Genomic DNA, 21,601 nt, shown 5'->3' on the forward strand with positions numbered 1-21,601 from the left:
TAAATCTCTTCAGTCTAATATGAAACTGTGAATTGTTCTTATTTGGAGTTTAAGGTGTTTTGAGTGTCGTAATACTGACGGCTTGTGGTTTCTCACTTTAAAATGTGCACACGCTCTAACTTTCAAAACACCTGACATCTACTGAAAACACAACAGATATTCACTATAATGTATATGTGCGTTTGTAAATGCCATTGCGCAGGTTTCAGCTCAGTGATCTGTTTATTTCCCAGAATCCTCTGCAGTGCTTGTGCTGATGTTTAAAGAGAAGTCTGTTGTATGTTGTATTTCTGTTTCTTATATCACTTTACAATCCTTGATGTGTTTTCTCTCTCACACACACACACACACACACACACACACAGACATTAACACGTCACAGAGGACATCAGGAGACAAGAGTTTGATTGATTGTTACGGTACATTCACACGGGGCGTCTGTGTTAACGCTTCTCATTTACTTTGAATGGGTGACGTCATGCGTTGTGAATCTGTCGGTATCACGTCACTGGCATTGGTTGCAGCAGAAGTTAAACATTTCTTAACTTTTCAAGTGCGAATGCAGATGTCAGCCAATCACATCGTCTTATGCAAATGACCTAGTGCAGAGCCAGCCAATTATGACCGGAGAAAAAAGGAGCATGTGTTGCGGGGACTGTGATTGGCTGTTGGCCACGCTTTAGACACGCCCTCTGTGTGAATGTACTGCTAGACATAATCTTCTTCAATTATGTTCATCTTCATCATCATCATCACCAGAGTGCCTTTCATGCCTCATATGACGTGTTATTTTAATATGAAATGTTTGAAAGAATCAAAGTGCAAATCTCTTTAGATATTTCACAGATAGTCACGGATATTTCAGTATGATCAGATCAGTAATCATCATATCATTGCTCTGATCTCTTTATAGTTCAGATATTAACTCAGTGACTTTATATATCACATCAAGCTGTAGTTAGTTATTTTATTTTTAATGGTTTATTCTTTAAGAAATCAACTTGCAGCTCCGCCTCTCCTTTAACTCGTTGAACTTTAATCATCATTTATAAACAAACTAACAGAAGAGATCCGTCAGGTCAACCCTTTACCTAAAATATTTCTGTATGGTTGTGTGTGTTTCTCTGGACATTGATAAAAGTGTTTTTAACAATCATTTCATCCTTAATCAGTGAGTCAAGTGATTTCATTTATTCTTTTAGGAGATGATTTATTTAAGTAGATGTTAATGTTAAAGATTTAGATGCACGTGTTAGAAATGTTTAAAGAGTCTCTTTCTGTTTCATCTGACAGGTGACCAAACCGCTCAGCTACACCAAACGCCAGTTTGATGTTGAAGAAGATGATGTGGATAAACTTGCACTCAAGTGAGTCTGAATTTGCATTAACAAACATCTTTAAAATAATATCCATTCACTTCTGAAACATCATTGTGTATATAAAGCAGATGTACAGTATATGATTGATGTTCTCTTTCATCTCAGGGTGGATCTGTGGACCGCCAGCAACCTGAAATTTGGAGATGAGTTTCTGGGAGAGGTACGAGTACCACTGAAGGTACTGGGACAGTCGGGCGTTCACGACGCATGGTACGACCCTCATGACCTCACAGTCTGTCTCTGTAATTAATGATGTTGTGATGTAAGAGCTCATGACTGTTCTTCTACTCTCAGGTACTTCCTTCAGCCCAGAGATAACGGTAACAAGTCAATTAAAGCTGATGAGCTGGGCTCACTAAGACTCAACATCATTTACACAGAGGATCACGTGTTTCCTACCGAACATTATAATCCTCTCAGAGACCTGCTGCTGCATTCTGCACACGTCGAGGTGTGTGTGTGTGTGTGTGTGTTTGTGATGATGGTTTTCATATAATTATCACTGTGTAAACATGAGCGCGTGTGTGTTTGCATCACAGCCCGTCTCTGCGTCTGCTGCGCACATTTTGGGCGAGGTGTGCCGAGAGAAACAGGAAGCGGCCGTCCCTCTGGTCCGACTCTTCCTGCACTACGGAAAAATTGTGCCTTTCCTCAGTGCCATTGCACATGCAGAGATCAACCGCACACAGTGAGTCACTATAAAAATCTCTCTCACATATAAAGGAATAAATGATCAATCATGTTGTTGGTCTGTGGAAGAAAAACTCTTTGGCTGAATGTTTGAACAGACTGTGCAGATGTTTCTGATGTGCATTTAAAGTTTTTTCTGCTCCTCGTGTTAGGGATCCAAACACCATCTTCAGAGGAAACTCCCTCACATCTAAATGCATCGATGAGACCATGAAACTGGCTGGGATGCATTACCTGCAGGTCACCCTAAAGCCTGTGATTGATGAGGTTAGTCTCTTACACATTCACATTTCTCACATACTCATCAAGAACATCTTATTTTAAGACAAAAATACTAAGTAAGAATAAGAAAGTCATTTTTTGCAGGGTTGGGATCAAACCTCAATGCCTTTGAGCTGATAATGCAATGCAATGCTTTATCTATTGAGCTATTCCTCATGAACACATGAATGAATGATGTTTAGTTCACGTGTTGAAAAAAGATGTGTGATGATACTTGACTTTGCATCTAATGAATGATGAAACTGTTAAAATATTACACTTAGATTGAAGTGGATGGTCAGAGAGATGTTAGAGACAGAATATATCATAGAGACTCATGGGTAAAGCTCTTGACTGGTAACACTAAACAATAGTGGTAAGTTAATAATAGGCTATGTAAAAATCCTGTTAACGTCTACTGTTTCATGTCTCTGTAGATTTGTACTGACCACAAACCATGTGAGATTGATCCTGTCAAGCTGAAAGAGTCTGAGAATCTGGATACAAACAGGGTGCGTTACACTCGTGTGTGTGTGTGTGTTTTGTGTAGTTCAAGATCAAATAAAACACATTTATTATTTTATTTAAATACCATACTGAGGAAAAAAGCTTATAATGCAGTTAAATGTCAAAATATCAATAAACGTACAACACAATATATTGCTTCATTAGCTGAAATTATGAGATTAAAAGCTAATTCACATTTGTGTTGTAAAGCAACTTTAGGTTTAGACTTGTAGAGATGATCTACACATCCATGAATCTTTGTTATGAGACGCTGGAGTATATCGTGTTCATCTGTAAGTGAAACCGTATCAATTTCTGTCCACAGGAAAACTTACGGCATTACGTGGACCGCATCTTTAACGTCATCACCAGCTCAGGCGTCAGCTGCCCGACGGTCATGTGCGATATCTTCTTCTCTCTACGAGAATCTGCAGCAACACGTTTTCAGGGTAACGGCTTACACACCATCATTTCATTAGCACAGATTCATCAGAGAAATCTGGACATTATTATAATATAATCAGAAAGACATTAGCATTAAAAATCATCCTGTAGTCGTGGGTTTATTACTAAGCCAGTGCATATCGCCACCTTCAGGTCACAGATGAGCACTGCAGCGAGTGTTATTTGACATTATTCAGAGATTGATGAAGATGTTTTTTGTTGTGTTGCAGTTGATCCAGACGTGCGGTACACAGCTGTCAGCAGTTTTATCTTCCTCCGGTTCTTTGCACCTGCAATCTTGTCGCCAAATCTTTTCCACCTGCGACCGCATCACCCGGTGTGTATCACATCATGTGAAGTCTTGTTAATGTCTGTGTTCATGTGGCAGAAATTAAATTAAAATATTCTTCCTTTATCAAGGATCCGTGCACATCACGAACCCTCACTCTCATATCCAAAACCATCCAGACTCTGGGAAGTCTCGCCAAGTCTAAATCTGTGCGTCTGGATTTCTCTATATAGACAATCAATAATGCTCCTCTGTGCCACGTAATGATGACAAACATGTTTCTCTGTATCTGATGCAGGCAAATTTTAAAGAGTCTTACATGGCTGCCTTCTACGATTATTTCAATGAACAAAAGTATGCAGATGCTGTAAAAAATGTAAGTGAATTGTGCAGATTTTTACTTTCTAATTGTACACTTTCATTTATGAATACGTGAGGATGTCTTTACATAAGATAACAAAATGTCACTGCATGTAATGTGACCCAGATAACAACAGAGATTAATAAAGACACAGATGTACTGACTTCACTAAAATCACACTGACATCAGATGATTAAATATGTCATTTAACACAGATATAATCAGACATTAATACGATTTTGGTCTGTGTTTCAGTTTTTGGATCTGATATCATCATCGGGTCGCTGGGATCAGAAGAGCATTGAGACGCCCATCATGCTGAAAGAGGGGTCAGTTACACGTGTGTTTGTGTGTGTGTGTGTGTGTGTGTACGTGCGTGTGTGTGAGGACATATGAGCATGTGTGTATGTGTTTGTGTTCCTCTGCTGGACACAGGTGTGTTAAACTGGGTATAAAGAGATTTGATGTGAAAGCCTCTGGCAGGTAAGAGACATCTGCATCAGATGCCTTTGTGACCTTTGACCCTAAAGATGAGCCTTCTTATCATGTTTATAGCATCCCAGTGTTTATGATCTATTCATATACAAATTAGGAAGCACACAGAATAAAGACATCCAATAATGAATGTAATGTAGTGTAATGTAGTGTAGTGTAGTGTAGTGTGTAGTGTAGTGTAGTGTAGTGTAGTGTGTAGTGTAGTGTAGTGTAGTGTAGTGTGTAGTGTAGTGTAGTGTGTAGTGTAGTGTAGTGTGTTTAGTGTGTAGTGTAGTGTAGTGTAGTGTAGTGTAGTGTAGTGTAGTGTAGTGTAGTGTAGTGTGTAGTGTAGTCTTTTCCCCTTCAGTGTTAAGTGTGATTTATAGTTGTGTTTAGCCTGATGTGCACCTCTGCAAAATTGTAACAATGCGTCCATTCTACGTGGACCGTAAACGCTGTGATTGGTCTGCCAAAACCCCTCCCATCAGATCCTTCGCTAACGATAGTAAAAACAAAGATGGGTCAAGTTGAGGAGTGATAAACTCAAGCAACCTGACAACCTGAGGGGTCGGTGCCAGCTGCAAATGGGCGAGTCAGTCTCAAGTGGGTGGGACTTTAGCCTCAAGTGGGCTGCACAAATCTCCAAATGATTTTGATTGGTTTAATTAATGTCATTTGCATTGTGGCCGTAATGAGGAAGTTTGTTGCGATCATTACTCATACATGTAGAATGATTTCAGGACTGTCAGGACTTACAGAAACATATATTATACCCTAAACCACAGTGAGGTTTTAAAGTTTGAGAGCTTGACTTTAACTACGTTATCATTGTGTAAATGATAGGAGAGGTAAGCCCCACTCATTTGTTTGGCGTAAGCTCCTCCCAGCGATATCTACTTTATCTACTCGGTTCTTGCAGGTTGTTGGTTATATGATGATGTCAGAATGATTGGATTAATAATATTAAGTGAGTTATTTTCAGTGTGTGAATCAGACCGGAGGGAATTTAAGTTAGACTTTAACTGGTTTAAAGCTCTTTAAAGGTTTTTTGTCCTCTTTAACCTTTACTGTCCTCCATCTTTCTAGATTCATGATCAAACGCGCTCAGGGGCGAAACCGCTTCGGTCTGAAGAACTTCAAGAAGAGATGGTTTCGTCTCACTAACCACGAGTTCACCTACCATAAAGCCAAAGGTAATTCAAGAGGTTTGTCCTTCACTCTCATTACAGGTGTCTCTCTGTCTGTCTGTCTGTCTGTCTGTCTGTCTGTCTGTCTGTCTGTCTGTCTGTCTGTCTCTTATTATCAGATCATATCTGTCACGTTTATATTGAGATCTGTCACACATACAGATATAATGCTATAGCTTTAGAAAGACACATGGGGTGACACTGATATATGTGAACAGAAGAAACACACACTGTCTGTGTATATGAAGCTGATATTGTTGTGTTGTTGTGTTTTGTCCAGGAGATGGCGCTCTCTGCAGTATTCCTATAGAAAACATTCTGGCTGTAGAGAGACTGGAGGAAGAGTCCTTTAAAATGAAAAATGTAAGAAATACAAACATCTAACAATGAGTCTGACGTCAGAGCTGTTAGGTTTCATTATCTAGTCATCTTTAGGATGATAAAAAACACCTTTTCCTTCTGGGACTATATATTGATGACATGCAGGCAGTGATGTAACACTAGTATCACAGAGCTTGATTCATAATAATCTTACTGTCAACATTAAGAGCACTTGTGCTCCTCTATCTAAAGCAGATCTATTTCTTTATATTTTGTTTGTTTTTCACCAGATGTTTCAGGTCATCCAGCCAGAGAGGGCGCTCTACATCCAGGCCAATAACTGTGTGGAGGCCCGTGACTGGATCGATATCTTGACTAAAGTCAGTCAGTGTAACCGCAAGCGTCTGAGCACCTATCATCCGTCTGCTTACCTCAACGGCCATTGGCTCTGCTGCAAGATGTCTGCAGACGCAGCGCCCGGCTGTACGCCCTGCACGGGGTGAGACGCCTTTAACGCAGTCGTGTCCTCACGTCTACTCAATAACTTTGGTGTTAAATAGGAAATAGATCGATAGATATATCAGACTCAACATCTCTAACACAGTGATTTAATTCAGGCTCATGTTCATGATTTGAAGAGCACAAACACCAAGATGATTTAAAAATCTTATCAGAAGTAAATTTGGGTTGAATGAATGTTAAGTTTGTTGTTGTGATTTTTGCAGTGGTCTTCCTGCAAACATTCAGCTGGATGTGGATGGAGATCGAGAGACTGAGAGGATTTATTCACTCTTTAACACGTATATGTCTAAACTAGTGAAGATGCAGGGTGAGCGATGATGACTTAACATAAACGCAAACCTAATCAGATTAATTTACCTTTACTAAAACTACTGTTAAATAATGTAGATGAGGAATCCAGTCATTTTGTTTCTCTCTTTCTCAGAGGCGTGTGGCAGTAAATCAGTGTACGATGGGCCCGAGCAGGAGGAATACTCCACGTTTGTGATCGATGACCCGCAGGAGACGTACAAAACTCTGAGACTCGTCATTTCAGCCGTTCAGACGCTGGAGCAGCAGCACATGCAATATAAACGAGACAAGTTTAGAAAGACCAAGTATGGCAGCCAGTGAGTATCACACTAAACCAACTTTTTCAAAACAGTTTTTATTGGGCAAAGCATTGTAGAGAATAAACACAGGTTTAAACTGAAACTGAAATCATTTTTTTTTGTAAATGTTGTGTAAATGAAGCACAGTGTAACACGTATATTGTGTTTGTGTTTTCAGGGAGCATCCAATCGGTGATCAGAGTTTCCAGTGTTACGTACGTCAACATTCAGAAAGCACCACATACTCCATCTGAGCCGTCAGTGATCTTCACAGTGACATCACAGATACAGGACACTTCTGACAGCTGTGATTGATTGACAGCGAGAGAAATCGCTGCAGTTTTATATCACAGCAGCTTTCTCCGTGACAGAGGCACTTTATACGTCACATGATCCTGTGGACGCCTCACGGCACGTTTTAACATTTTAAGATGTATTTTTAACAGAAGAAGACCAGAAGAAAAGCTCTGGATGTTTTTATGAACTGAGTACTCAGTTTTACTGTAAGTCTTCAGGACTAAACATCAGCTCCCAGAATGCTTTGCTGTCAGATGGAAAATCTGATGGAGACTTGAGATTGAATCTCAGATATTTACTGTAATCAATGTTTATAACTCATATAATGAGATTAATACTTCGTTCAGACACTTCAGTATTGTTTTGTCCCTTTTCAAGCCCCTCCCACTGATGTTACATGTCAGCCAATCATCACGCCAGATAAAGAAATGCTGCATTATGGGAAATGTAGTTTTGTGTATTGGAGTATGTGGTGTGACACTAAGAGTTTATTAGTTTCTCATTGCTTCAGCTTTCTTTAATCAAATCATGGGTTAGGTTATAGTTATGTAACCTGTTGAAAACCCAACCTAACTACCTTTGTATAAGCAGATGATCGGTTACGTCTCTGTGTTTGTTGTGTGTTGTAGGTTCTCCTTTATCTCTGCGTGTGTGTTCATCAATGATAAATATTTGATGACCTGTCAAGATGAGTTCAGCTCAAAATCAAAAAAGAAAAGTATAGTTTGGATATAGAAAACGTTTTTTTAAAGACAGTTCTTGACTAGATTTTCATAATAATGAAACAAATTTACCCAAAATGTTCAGTATTGTTATGCAATAAAGCGGTTTATGACTGTAATGCATAAACAGTAATACATTGTTAAAGTGTTAGCTCATCTGGTAAAGCAGTGTGCTTGCAACAACAGGGTTGTGGGTTCAATTCCCAGTAAATCAAAACTGATAGTGCCGTACTTCTTTTTATTGATTTTGATTTAATCATGGTATTAGATGACTTTTTATAGTAATACAGTATTTTTATGCAATATTTTTTGTTTTACAAAAATGAGAATGGCAAATATAAATAGAATGACAGAAAACCCTTTCAGAATGAAAATGTCTGAACGTCGGTCATTATGCAGTCCAGGCTTTATTTTCTTTATGCAAAATAGAAATGATTTATTTATAGTTTCATATTTATATTTGAGTGAAATATAACCCAGATAGATTTGTTCACACTGTCAGTCCAAATCCGATTGAAATCACATTTAGAACGTGTGAACGGCCAAAAACAACACTTTTTTTAATGTGTTTCGGGAGTGTTTCCAGCTTTTGTGTCCATACACATTTCTGATGTACATATATGTTAACATACAGTCATGTGATGCATGTTTTATTGATGTGGTCTTCATTTTAGTACGGTCCATATTTTCTTCCCAAAATGAAAACCTATTTATTTTTATATCACAGAATGATGCTTTTGTGGTTTTAAAACTCCAGACGCACAGTATAAATGAATAATGCAATAATGATCTTTTTTTGTTAAATCTTAGATTAAGAAACTATTCAATGTAAATGTGTGATGATGATGATGATGATGATGTGTACAGAACTAAAGGTTTGATCTGTGGATCCAAATGAAGGCAATAGCAAACTAATAATATCTGTGTTTGACTTATTTTCCATTGTGTTAAAAAAGAGATTCAGAAAGTCATTAAAAATATTGAGTTGTTTAATGTTATTTGGTCATATTGACTGTTCAGATGATCATTGTTATGGCTTTCTTATGTAAATGTTCATTTGTCTCAGATGTTTCTTTTAAATCGTAGCAATAAAACAAAGTTCAGATGAGTTTTTTGTTGGAAGAATATTTTAGGTTGATATTAAGATCTCTGACTTTTGATCATCTGATCTGAGTAGATTTCTGAAATGACTGTAAACTTTCTTTCAGGAGAGACTTCTGAGATTTCAGCAATAATCTCAGTTTGATTTTCATTAAGTATTATGAGATAATAAATAAAGAGATCTCATATTTCTTCAGCTATTATAAAACACATCATATTGGCTTTGTTTATTATTATCAACGCAATGGGAAAATGTGAGATTAAATATCATTATTATCTCATCTCACCTGTTTGTGTCATTGTTATCTTTCAGTTATCTAACCCTTTACAGTAGTGAACAGAGGGCTACTAGTTAGCCCATAGTTAACCGATAATGAGCTGTGTTTGGTGAAGTGTTCACAGCTCATGATCGATTCAACTCTTTTGTTCCGATCACACGACTCACATTCAGCGGGAATCTGAAGTTTCTCCACGCGGGGAATCTTTAACAGAAAGTGTCCGGATTCCGTGACTCAAACAGCGGGATGATGTGTGGACGCGACGCGGCGATTAGCGGCTCTCTGCTCGGCCTCCTCCTGCTGCTGCTCACCGCTAAACTCAGCGACTCGCAGTCATGTGAGTAAAACTCAACCGAACCTTATAAACTCATATTATATAACAACAACATCATCATAAACATCGTGCTGAACTGAGTTACTGTAACTTGACAAGCAATCTACAAACTTTAAACATCAAAATCAAAGTGATATTAAGGTATCACAGTAAAACTCTGCTTATATCACTTTCATTGTGATTTATTGATGTTATCGCGGTGTTTTGAAAGAAACTTTACATTACTGTACAGAATGATACGAAATATTTAAGACATAATGTTTAAACGTACGATCTTAAAGGGTTAAAAATAGACTGACGTTCACACATGTAAGAAAATCGCATTGTTTACAATATAACACAGAAATAAGAGAAAGCGCGCGCTGCTGTATCGTGTTTACGACAGTTACATCGCGTGACGTCATCACAAGAACAGCGGTGCGCGAAATAAAACTTTAACAAAACCACAAGAACTATATTTGACAACATTTATTATGCTCTTGTAGTGTAGAGAAACTCAATTTAACAAAATAAAAAGAAATTGCCTTTAAGTTATGTACAAAGTATCTAAAATTTCCCTCAACCCAGCAGCCGTTTCAACGTTAATTCACCGTTGAATTAACGTCAAGGACAAGGTTGAATCAACGTTGAATTACCTTTTAATTTTGCAAATTGAATCAACAGTGAACAAACAGCTGACATTATTTTAACCAAATTTCAACGTTGATTTTTGAGCATTTCATTACCCTTTTACAACCTTTTTAGCATTGACTTTGAAACAAGAACTGACTTTATTTCAACCACATTTTAACATTGAAGGTCGGTCATATACCTGCTAGGAAAGTTAAATAAATAAGTTTTACAATATTAAATGGTGTATATTCATCCAGTGAATTTGTCCAAAAAGATTACGAATTGTAAGTAGATGTGACAGAAACCACAGAACATTTATTTGATCATTGTGTCAATGTTGATAAATATTTATGACTGTCTTGACCAGAAAATACCTCACAGTACATGACATATAGACTGATTAAGAACAATAATATTGATAATAAATAATCATACACAAAACATGCATTTCATAATAAATTTGTTTCCTCTACCAACGCTATGATGCAAAACAAAAATGCTACTAATATTGTCTCCATCATTCAGGAATATGACCTAAATCAAAAGCTATCAAAAAGTTTTCTTTGCTTGTTTTTTTTTCTTCTTTTTTGTATTTGCTGTATGCACCTGTTGCTTACAATGTAAAGAGGTGTATTGAACTTTGAACTTTGATGCCACATTGTTTGTACATGTTAATGTTGTCAAATAAAGTAAAACGAAAAACCCAAATTCACCATCAGAGCGTGTCAGCGTGTTGAAGATGTTTTATAAGACACAATAAACGTAACTTCTCATGTGCCAGATGAATAAGTGTACTATAGTAAAAGTGTGTGTTTAGTTCTTTCACAGAATCGAGCTCATGAGTTTCTTATGAGACACAGACGAGCAAACACAATGTTTGAAGAGCACAGGAAAGGTAATTTAGAGCGCGAGTGTATCGAGGAGCTGTGCAATAAAGAAGAAGCTCGAGAAATCTTTGAGAACAATCCAGAAACTGTGAGTTCTCATCCACATCAATATTCCCTCACTGATCAATGATCGCATTATAATCAGTCTTTATTTCTTTTCTAGGAATATTTCTATCCCAGGTACATCGGTAAGTCATATTTGTGAAAAAACACACAAACTTACGGTAAAAAGAGTTTGGTCGGTAATGTGAGATTGCGTCAGATGACCTCTGGGTTTGTGTTTCAGTGGCCGTCAGGTTATAATCTGATTGTGAAACTGTTTTGGGCTCAATGCCATTTATTCACAAACAACACATTCAACTGTCAATGATCTCATACTGATTTCTCTCTTTTACACACATTGCACAAATTATGTTGTTGCACAACTCTTGACTTCAAGCTGAATGAAATAAATAAGATCATAACACTGTGTGTGTGCGCGCGTGCGTGTGTGTTGTAGTTTGTTTGGGGTCTCACCGGGTGGGCATCACTAATCCAAACTCAGTGCCGGGAATCCCTCAGAACCTCCGGACGTGCGTGCGAGGTGAACTCTTTTTCATTGAGCAGTGTTGATATTGTGTAGCTGCTTGTGTATATGTTTGTAATGTTTTGTGTGTTGTTTTTAGAGATCAGTAATCAGTGTCTACCTCTGCCGTGTAAAGCGGAGGGTTCTGAGCGCTGTGTGGACGGTCACGGTTCTTACACCTGTGTGTGTAAACCGGGTTGGACGGGTCAGCAGTGTGAGGAAGGTGAAGGTTAAATCCACACATCTACAGAAACACACTTCACACACAGGGTACTTTGTGTTGTGTTGTGTTGTGTGTCTCTGGTATATGCCATGTTTTCTGTATCTCGTGTGTTTTTATTATTCTGAGTTTGTGGCAGCACATAGAAGTCAAATGTTGTGAAATTTGGCAAATGTTTGATGTTATTTTGGTGTTTTCTGCAGTGTTTGATCAATCGTGACACTAACAGGCCAAAAGTCATCATAACTTTATTAACTTAGTTTCAAATCTTTCTTTTATAATGAAACACAGATTATAATGTTACACATAGGCTTTGTGCCCAGCTGCACTACTTCCTGAACTTCAGCCAGCTCCGTGTTTCCTGTCTGCCATTATTGGACAAACTGATTAATCCAAGTGTGCCTGACCTCAGTAGTCACAACAACAATAATCAGACACACCTGGATTAATCAGTTTGTCCAATAATGGCAGACAGGAAACACGGAGCTGGCTGGAGTTCGGGAGGTAGTGCAGCTGGGCATAAAGCCTATTTTCATGTCATTTGACTCTTAAAGGGTTACTTCACCCAAAAATGTAAATTCGATCATCAGCAAACAGCTGATTGTGGCCATTGACTTGCATAGTAGGAAAACAAATATTATTGAAGTATTGTCATAAATGATGATAAGCAGACAGTTGGGTTCCATCATATTTGTTTTTCCTACTATGGCAGTCAATGGTTACAATCAGTTGTGCGCTTATCATCATTTATCAAAATATCTTCATTTGTGTTCATCAGAAAAAAAATAATTCATACAGTTGTATGACAGAATTTCTATCTCTTGAATGACTTTGAACCGTTTTGAGTTTATGACTCAGATTATGTTGATTTGAATCTTCAGTAATGTATGTTTGTTGGTTATGATTATTAAACATCAGAGTAATAAAGGACAATATGTGTATTGATAGGATTTCTTCTCTGTGTTTGTTTACAGATATAAATGAATGTGAAGAGCCAAATGTGAGTTGCAGTCAAACGTGTCACAATCTTCCAGGCAGTTTTAAGTGCAGTTGTGAGCGAGGTTTCTATACACACGATGACATTCACTGCTTCGGTGAGCTCTTTATTAATATCAGATCTCAGTCTTCAGTCTTGTGCTCAAGTGTTTGGTTCAGATCCAGGTTGAGTTTGAGATCCAACAGCTGTTCCAGGAATTCTTGGATTTTCCTGTAAAAGGGAAACATGATTCCTGTTCAGCTGTGTGGTCCTGTGTAATACTGAAACCACAGAAGTCAAGAAACTTGTGCAGAGCTAAACATTTACATCTCCTTCAGATTAACAGCGATGTTTTCCCCAGTGCTTCTATCAACCCAGAAAATGTGCAAAAGATCAACCCAGTAACTTAGTTTTGGAAAACCATTCTCTACGAGCATGTGAAAATATAGGTCATTGAAATTTGGCTCCCTTTGTGATGTCAGAAGGGCATCTTATTATAATAACCCCGCCCCTTAATCTGCACTATCCAACCACAGCACTGAGATTTAGTGCAAAGATCAGCTCATTTGCATTTTAAAGGACACACACAAAAACTGCACATTTTTGCTCACACTTACAAAGTGGCAATTTTAACATCTTATAATAAATGATCTGTGGGGTAATTTGAGATAAAACTTCACATATGTACTCTGGGGATACCAAAGATTTATTTTACTAAAAAAGACTCCTTAGTCTCCTTTAACTTACACTATCATATTTATCAAGCACTTTTCTTTGATCTTAATCAGGATTGATAGACTTCAGTGGATTCAGTGGAGGTCAAGAGATAATGAAATGATCTGTAAATACACACAGTGATGTTTAATGATGTGTGTTTTATTACAGACATTAATGAATGTGTCATGTATCCCAGTAAATGTGCTGAACCGGCCAAATGCATCAACACGCCAGGAACGTTTGAGTGTCGCTGCCCAACAGGATACAAATATAACACAACATCACAACAATGTGTCGGTGAGACAACATAACACACTGCTGCTGACAGCTCACGGGCTTTACTCTTTACTTTAAGAGATGTTTCTGAATGATTCTTCAATATAACAATCATGTGTGTGTGTGTGTGTGTGTGTGTCGATGTAAATGAATGTGAGCAGGACGTGTGTGATGGTGAATGTTTAAATACAGTGGGGAGTTTCCGGTGTTACTGTGACGGACGGAGCCGTTTGAGGTTATCAGAGGACGGGCGTGTTTGTGAGAAGATCCCACAGTGTTTGGATCTGTATGATTATAAACATGAGGAGATGCTTTATCTGGGAGAACAGTTCTCCGGTTTATCTGTCCTCTATCTGCGCTTCCTTCTGCACTCGGACACCAGGTATACAAACTCACTTTATTGCCATCAAATCTCAATCTTTTTTAAGAATATTGATGAGTTAACTTCTGTTTATCTGTTAGAGATAAACCACTAGTGTATCTGTAGATATAACCTGTGCAGTATGAATAACTTTCAATCTGACAGCAGATGTGTACGGTTGCTAAGCAACAACATCCCAAACTGCTGCATTCATTTTGAGAGTTTGCTGCTGATGTCAGATCAATTTATTTGAAAGAATCAAATGAAATCTGTTTCGTGTGTATATAATACAATCATAATCTCTCTGTATGTGGCGGCAGGTTTGCAGCTGAATTTGATTTCCGTACCTTTGATCCAGAAGGTGTGATACTGTACGCCGAATCTCGAGCGGACTCGTGGTTTATGTTGGGTTTACGGGGCGGCCGCATCGAGGTCCAGTTTAAAAATAATTACTCGTATAAAGTGACGAGCGGAGGGAAAGCCATAAATGACGGTCAATGGCACGTGGTGAGTTGTATATCTGAGAGTTGTTTCTGATTAAAGAATTGTTTTGATATTTTTTAAATGTTTGTGTTTGTTGTAGATCTCAGTAGAGGAGCTGTCAGGTAGCATCAGTGTAAAGATCAGTAAAGAAGCCATCATGAGTATCAACAGTCCTGAACGTCTCTTTACGCCTCTCAATAATAAACTGGATGCTAAATTTTACATCGCTGGACTGCCCAATCCCAACCAGAATCTCATCAAACCCGTAAATCACCGCTCTTAACAAACACTTGAATAATATTGCACATGATTGTTGAAGAAATAAGACACATTTTCTTCCTAAATATAATGTAAAAACTCATAAATGACGACTGTAATATGTTTGTGTGATGTTTATTTTGGTGACTGTGTGTGTGGTGATTCAGATCAATCCGAGGTTGGACGGTTGTATTCGAGGTTGGAATCTGATGAATCAGGGTGCGTCTGGAGTAAAGGAGGTGATTCAGGACAAAGAGAGCAAACATTGTTACGTTTATGTGGAGAAAGGTTCATTCTTCACAGGTGGAGGTTTCGCTCAATTCAACATCGACTACAGTGAGTTTACTCATCTGTTTATTAACTTCACATGATTTAAACTAATCCTCTCAAAACCCTCCTAATGTCTATCAGAAGATTAATGAATCTGGACCACAAAACCAGTCTGAATAAATCAGCTTTCCATTGACAAAATCTAATAATTGAGAAAATTGCCTTTAAAGTTATTCAAATGAAGTCCTTAGCAACTGCATTCACTAACAACAATATTTATAAATTTTTACGTTAGGAAATTCATGGATCATGATCTTTACTTAATATCATAATGATTTTTGGCATAAAAATACGTTAATTTTGACAAATACAATGTATTGTTGTCTTTTGCTACAAATATACCCGTGTAAATTATGACTGGTTGTGTTGTCCAGGGTCGAAAGTTTTCAGTAAAAAATCTTTCTTGTTTAAACAGTAAAATGTCTAAATCATCTGTTTAAGCAAACCTATTGAGCAGATGAACTTCTGGTTTTATGTAATGTTAAGTTTACTACATGTTACCTGAATTGTGTTTAAAAAAGTTGCCCATCTGCGACAGCATTTTTTTATTGTTTTCACAAAAGTTTAATGCCTTCCAGAAAATTTTCTTCTTTAAATATATAAACATACAATATATCAAATGAAAGAACGGACCCTTTGCTTTTAATAAAAAAAAAAAAACTTTCATCCTATCTTCAGTGTTTTATAAGTTGGGTAATAGTGACACCTGGTGGATAATAGCAGAAATATAAATTGACGTAAAAACTCGTCATTGGCAGGGAAGCATTTTCTCTTAATTGATGAGATAACTCAATGGCAGGGAAAGAGTTAAATGATAATACCATATTATATTCTGTATATGTCACTGTTGATAAGAATTTGAAGTCATCAGCTCATATGTCTACATACAGTATGAGTTTAAATTGTACAGCTGTAATGTTGATGTTTTGTATATCCGTGTAGGCCGATCAGGCAGCTGGTTAGTGGACGTCACGATGACTATTCGGCCTTCCAGCAGTACCGGTGTATTATTTGCCCTGGTTAGCGATGACACTGTCCCTCTATCTGTTGCCGTGGTAACACGAGGACCAGAGGATGCGGTAAACTCTACTACACAGTAACACAGATGATTGATGATGAAGTGAAGTCTGATGTGAGACTCTTGTGTTTGTCATCTCAGGATCTGCAGGTGTTTCTGGACGGCGTCTCTGTTGCTGTTCTTCAGTCTCTCATGTTGTGTTATCCAGACCGGCTGCTTATAGAAATGAAAGTCTCACCAGATCAGATTCAGCTCACAGCAAACTCCTCCACAGTGTCCTACACTGACTCTGAGACTCTGAATCTGACCTTATCTAAACTCAACAACACTCTTCAGAGCCACGTTCACACTTATATAGGAGGACTTCCAGGTAAATGACTTGATTTACTCATCGGATTATAATCATCTTATTCCTCTGATTCAGTGCAGATTTGATCTGAATCGGTTCATATTCCCTTTCTGTCCAACACTCAGTTCCGTTTAGTTTAGTGAAATGGTTTTATCAGGGACATTAGATTAATAAATCTGTCACTGGTGTACGTAAAGAGATATCTTGTTCTAAACTGAAGCAGTGGATTAGTTTTTTCATCGTGGTTTAGGTGAAACTGGTGATTGATTAGTCCCTTCAAACTTCACTGATCTGTTTATTTTCATTTAATGAATCTTTCATGAGTCTGACATGACAACTGTACTTTATTATTACAGGATCAAATGTGTAGTTATATACGTATCACTTTATGCAATCCTAAAACTGGTAACCAAAACCTTTCAAATAAAATCAACCAAGACAAAAAGAAATGTTTTTTATGCAGAAGTGAGCTCCATTATTTCCTAAGAGGACATGAGACTTTTGTGTGAGTCTGAATTAGATTTTGTTCAAACACGAGGACGAGCTGTTCTTTTAAATTGGATTGAAGTTATGTTTATGCAGAAAAGTTCAGCTTGGCTCCATTATTGATCAGTAAAGTGTTGCAGGAAGAAACACCAAATAAATCTGTCAGGAGTTACTGGAGCTCAACTATATCTGCTGTGGAGTCATGACAATGTAAGACATAAAGAGATGTGTGTTATTCATGTCTGTCTGTCTGTGTGTCTCTATGCAGATCTTCCTTTGTCTAACACTCCCATCTCAGCGTATTATCACGGCTGTCTGGAGATCAGTGTCAATGGACTCAAACTGGATTTTGATGAAGCTGTCAGTAAAGATAACAGCATCAAATCTCATTCCTGTCCTCCTGTATCCTCTCCTGAACCTCCATCTGTCCAACCACAGCCACACTAAACAGGAAATGACATCACAGCTGATCTGTTACATTCACTAATCATTGACTTTATTTCACCATTGCTTGAATCTGATTTAAATTCCTGTCAATCATATAATAGTTGTGTTACTTCTAGCACCCTTACTAGTGTTCTGTATGATCTCCCTATCTAGTGTTCTGAATGAGCACCCTAACTAGTGTTCTGTACAATGAATGAAGTGGGATTCAGGCAGACTTTCTTGTGTTTGTTTGGTGTCTGTTTTATTGTTGCTTCTCTTTTAAATTGATGTTTTTAATACATTGACTTGGTAAAGCACTAGTTAAGCTCTTTAACTAACCTGTGAAAACTGACAGAGCTATATTGAATAAAGCTTATGAGGTTTTAAGATGTGCTTCCACTATTTAAAGATAAAGTCGTGATATGAGGCAGAGCTGAAATCTGAAACAGGACTCCAGTGTTATGTTGTGTTGTCTCAGTTGTGTCTTGTCAGTTTATTTGTTCTTAAACTTTAGTAAATGATCACTGCTCACTGTGTTTTTTTGGTTTTTGTTTGATCATTTTACTGTGAATGTTTTTAGGTGATTTAATTAGTGCAGCATTAATTGTTAATAAAATAGAGTAAAATACAGCATGTTGTATTTGTTGACTTCATCCAGAGCCCTGAACCGTGAATCATCCTGAGAATAAAAGAGACATTTAGATGAGGCGTACAATGTAAAACTGTATTTATGTAGTCGTAGATGAATAAAAAGAGTTCTGTACATGTTAATGACGTATCATGAGCCCCAAAAACAATTGTTTCCTCCTTCTTAATGTAAACCTCGTGCATGCAAAAGACCGACTGCTGGAAAACAGACCAATCTCAACATAACACCGACTGTGACATTACAATCAAGATGTACGACCCCAACATTAAAGGCGGAGTCCACGATGTTTGAAAAACGCTTTGGAAAAGGAGACAGGCCAACTACCAAAACACACTTATAGCCAATCAGCAGTAAGGAGCGTGTCTACTAACCGACATCCTTGCCGGGTTGCATATGTGTGGGGCGGGTCTATTAACAGAAGGTCCAGATTTTATTGGGGTAGGGGCGTGTTTGTTTAGGTGATTTCAAATATCAACATTGGCTTTCAAACATCGTGGACTCCACCTTTAAATTAAGTACAATGTTGTTACAATGATAAAAACAAGTTGTGACTGCTGAGTTTATGCTATATGCTAGTTAATGCTTTATGCTAGCGTTTAGGCTGAAGTTCTACTATTGACGTTACAGTTACGTTTTGCAGGTTCATACTGAAAAAAACACATCTTACCACTCAGAAACGTCCATTAACAATCTCCAAAAAATTGATTATTCCTCAAAATCTGATACAGACTCAAACATAAGATCTGTTTACATACACACAGAGCTACTGAAGGAGAAACAGCCAATCAGAGCAGAGCTCAACATTATTATTCATGACCCTTTCAAATAAGGTAATAATAGACCATTTCATTATAAAGACAAATCCTAGGGTTGTAAATGGACATGAAAAACTGACTCTGGATCATTTTTGCACATAAAGCCACAAACCTACAGTGCATTCTTTGGCACCTTTAAGTGAAAATTCCAGGTCTGGATAATCTAAATCTTTTTCAGTTTTGATCAGAAGTGTTATTTATAAATTATTATCTTTATTTGGGTCTGGTTAGTTTTACAGGTCAGTGTCTGTGGTAGAGATTCAGGAATGTGATGTTTGTGATCCAGTGTTTTACAGACGGACACAAGTGACCTCAATTAGATTAAGAGAGGGAGAAAATGAAAACATTGGGTCAGAAAAACAAGAGAGAGAGGGGGGGGGGTAAACACGAGGAAACAGCTGCAGGGAAAAGTTAACCTCACATGTACTATTACTGCTATAAGAACAATAATGTTGCTCTTTTTAAAGGGGACATTTCACAAAACTTTTTTAAGATGTAAAAGAAATCATATGTGCTGTTTTAGCTCAAAATACCCCACAGATCATTTATTATACAATGTTCAATTTGACACTGTAGGGGTGAGGAAAAATTATTAGTTTTTGGGTGTCGCCTTTAAAATGCAAATGAGCTGATCTATGCACTTAATGGCAGTGTCGTGGTTGGATAATGCAGATTAAGGGGGCGGTATTATTATAATAAGATCCCTTTCTGACATCACAAGGGGAGACAAATTTCCATGAGCTATTTTTTCACATGCTTGTAGAGAATGGTTTACCAAAACTAAGTTACTGGGTTGACCTTTATCACATTTTCTAGATTGCTAGAAGCACTGGGGACCCAATTATAACATAATTGCAGCTGTTAATCTGGTGTGATTTAACAGCTGCAGTCTTTACTGACTTTCAATGAGGTGATGTTTATTTATTGTTTGGCTAACTAATCCTGTCAGTGTAATGTGACCTCTAATGTGTGTTAATGGGGTAAGTTAATCGGGGTAATAAAAATCTAACGGGTTTAAAAGCCGCGTGGGTCAGTAAACGATGACAGAATAGAAATCGTTTAAACTGCAGCAGAGTGCGCGTGTTCTGCTATGATGCTGCGCGTGCTGCAACTTTCCGCCAATGAAAGCGTCGAATCTGCTGCTCGCGTTCAGAGAGAGAGAGAGAGAGAGAGAGAGAGTGAGTGAGTGCAGGAGAGAGAGAGAGTGTGTGTAGAGTGCGCTGCAGGAACGCTTGAGTTCGGGTCCTGGTTCGGTTTGTGTCGGTTCGAGCGGAAGATTGTGACTCAGAAAGCGAAAGTTTGACGCAGGATTGATCATGAGAGAGCTCGTGCGCAACTGCTGTTGGATTTTGTTGCTGGTCTGCGGATCCTCACAGTGTAAGTACACGAGTAAACACCCACCTAGTGCACTAGAAAGTCACCGAAAGACACCGATTCAGGTCGAAGAAACCGCAGTGTCTCGTGCAGGCAGAAGTTGAGTCGAGTATTAGCTCCTCTCACGCGCCTCCTCTCCGCTTGTTTTCAGTGTCTCTGTCGCCGGAGAAGGCGAACGAGTTTCTCCGCAGACACCGGAGGGCTAACCACATGTTTGAGGAGACGAAAAAGGGTCATCTGGAGCGGGAGTGTGTGGAGGAAAGATGCTCGAAAGAGGAGGCGAGGGAGGTGTTTGAGAATGACCCTGAGACGGTGAGGAGGAGATCACTACTGCATACTAACTTACACACCAAATACCCAGAGATCTGTAGTACCGTTGATAGTGTGCACTTGACTGTTCTTCTGCTAAATCGAGTCGATTATTTACCGCAGCGCAGTGTCACATTGATTTTGCGGGTTTATCGCTTTAAGTTAAAGGAGTTTATTAAGTTTTAAGTCATTTACAACTTTATATGAATATTAAATCATTTGCAATAAACTAATCGCCAGATAATCGAGTTGTATTATCTGATTTCATCAATGTTTCAAATTTAGTTATATTTTGTTTAGTGTTTTGATGTGTGTTTATAGTTCAAGTTTGTGTGATTAGTTAAAACATTTATTTTAATGGTAACATATGCCTAATATATATGCTATAATAGTATGCAGTGCGGTTACTATAGTATATACACCAGTGTAGTCACATTACTGTAGTTAGTATATATGATGTGAATATATCATTACATCTGGATTAAATGTAAATAATTTGTGATTCAGCATTTGTGTTTAAAGGTCATGTGCAGTACAGCTGAATCAATTTATATTTACATGCACCAATAATAAGTGCACATTAATGGCTAATAGTTTACTGTATTATTTTAAATAATTGTGTTATTGTCTCTGTAATCTCTCATAGACATTGCTTTCCTCTTCAGGGGTGGTTCATATGCAAATAGGCCTGCATCTAAGAGTTCTGATTGGTTCTCCCAGCACCATTGACTGA

At 37.9% G+C, this 21,601-nt stretch overlaps 3 protein-coding genes across 4 annotated transcripts in view; all 3 read left to right on the forward strand.

Annotated features, from left to right (window-relative positions):
* rasa3 (RAS p21 protein activator 3) overlaps window positions 1–9,152 on the forward strand; it is a 33,675-nt gene extending 24,523 nt beyond the window's left edge. The window contains exons 8-24 of one of the 2 annotated variants that reach the window (XM_055206291.2): window positions 1,294–1,367; window positions 1,485–1,589; window positions 1,674–1,830; window positions 1,919–2,067; window positions 2,222–2,336; window positions 2,768–2,842; window positions 3,163–3,286; window positions 3,512–3,618; window positions 3,702–3,779; window positions 3,869–3,946; window positions 4,187–4,260; window positions 5,492–5,610; window positions 5,873–5,955; window positions 6,204–6,412; window positions 6,639–6,742; window positions 6,860–7,043; window positions 7,204–9,152. In XM_055206291.2, the coding sequence (XP_055062266.2) occupies window positions 1,294–1,367; window positions 1,485–1,589; window positions 1,674–1,830; window positions 1,919–2,067; window positions 2,222–2,336; window positions 2,768–2,842; window positions 3,163–3,286; window positions 3,512–3,618; window positions 3,702–3,779; window positions 3,869–3,946; window positions 4,187–4,260; window positions 5,492–5,610; window positions 5,873–5,955; window positions 6,204–6,412; window positions 6,639–6,742; window positions 6,860–7,043; window positions 7,204–7,279 (1,911 nt within the window). In that variant the 3' untranslated portion in view covers window positions 7,280–9,152. The remainder of the gene's footprint in view (window positions 1–1,293; window positions 1,368–1,484; window positions 1,590–1,673; window positions 1,831–1,918; window positions 2,068–2,221; window positions 2,337–2,767; window positions 2,843–3,162; window positions 3,287–3,511; window positions 3,619–3,701; window positions 3,780–3,868; window positions 3,947–4,186; window positions 4,261–5,491; window positions 5,611–5,872; window positions 5,956–6,203; window positions 6,413–6,638; window positions 6,743–6,859; window positions 7,044–7,203) is intronic. The other variant, XM_055206292.2, reaches the window with a different exon arrangement.
* Window positions 9,153–9,476: 324 nt separating this feature from the next.
* pros1 (protein S) lies at window positions 9,477–18,252 on the forward strand. The gene is made up of 14 exons (XM_073866313.1): window positions 9,477–9,760; window positions 11,187–11,344; window positions 11,420–11,444; window positions 11,756–11,839; window positions 11,922–12,044; window positions 13,016–13,135; window positions 13,903–14,024; window positions 14,145–14,392; window positions 14,692–14,878; window positions 14,955–15,119; window positions 15,280–15,448; window positions 16,385–16,521; window positions 16,602–16,830; window positions 17,564–18,252. Exons 1-14 carry the CDS (start codon window positions 9,670–9,672, stop codon window positions 17,740–17,742), a joined length of 2,037 nt encoding a protein of 678 aa, XP_073722414.1. The 5' UTR covers window positions 9,477–9,669; the 3' UTR covers window positions 17,743–18,252.
* A 2,096-nt stretch (window positions 18,253–20,348) lies between these two features.
* gas6 (growth arrest-specific 6) overlaps window positions 20,349–21,601 on the forward strand; it is a 13,639-nt gene continuing 12,386 nt past the window's right edge. The window contains exons 1-2 of the mRNA XM_073866314.1: window positions 20,349–20,562; window positions 20,711–20,871. Of these exons, the coding sequence (XP_073722415.1) occupies window positions 20,502–20,562; window positions 20,711–20,871 (222 nt within the window). The 5' untranslated portion in view covers window positions 20,349–20,501. The remainder of the gene's footprint in view (window positions 20,563–20,710; window positions 20,872–21,601) is intronic.

This window comes from Misgurnus anguillicaudatus, chromosome 3, assembly GCF_027580225.2.
Source record: "Misgurnus anguillicaudatus chromosome 3, ASM2758022v2, whole genome shotgun sequence".
NCBI classification, from domain to species: Eukaryota; Metazoa; Chordata; class Actinopteri; order Cypriniformes; family Cobitidae; genus Misgurnus; species Misgurnus anguillicaudatus.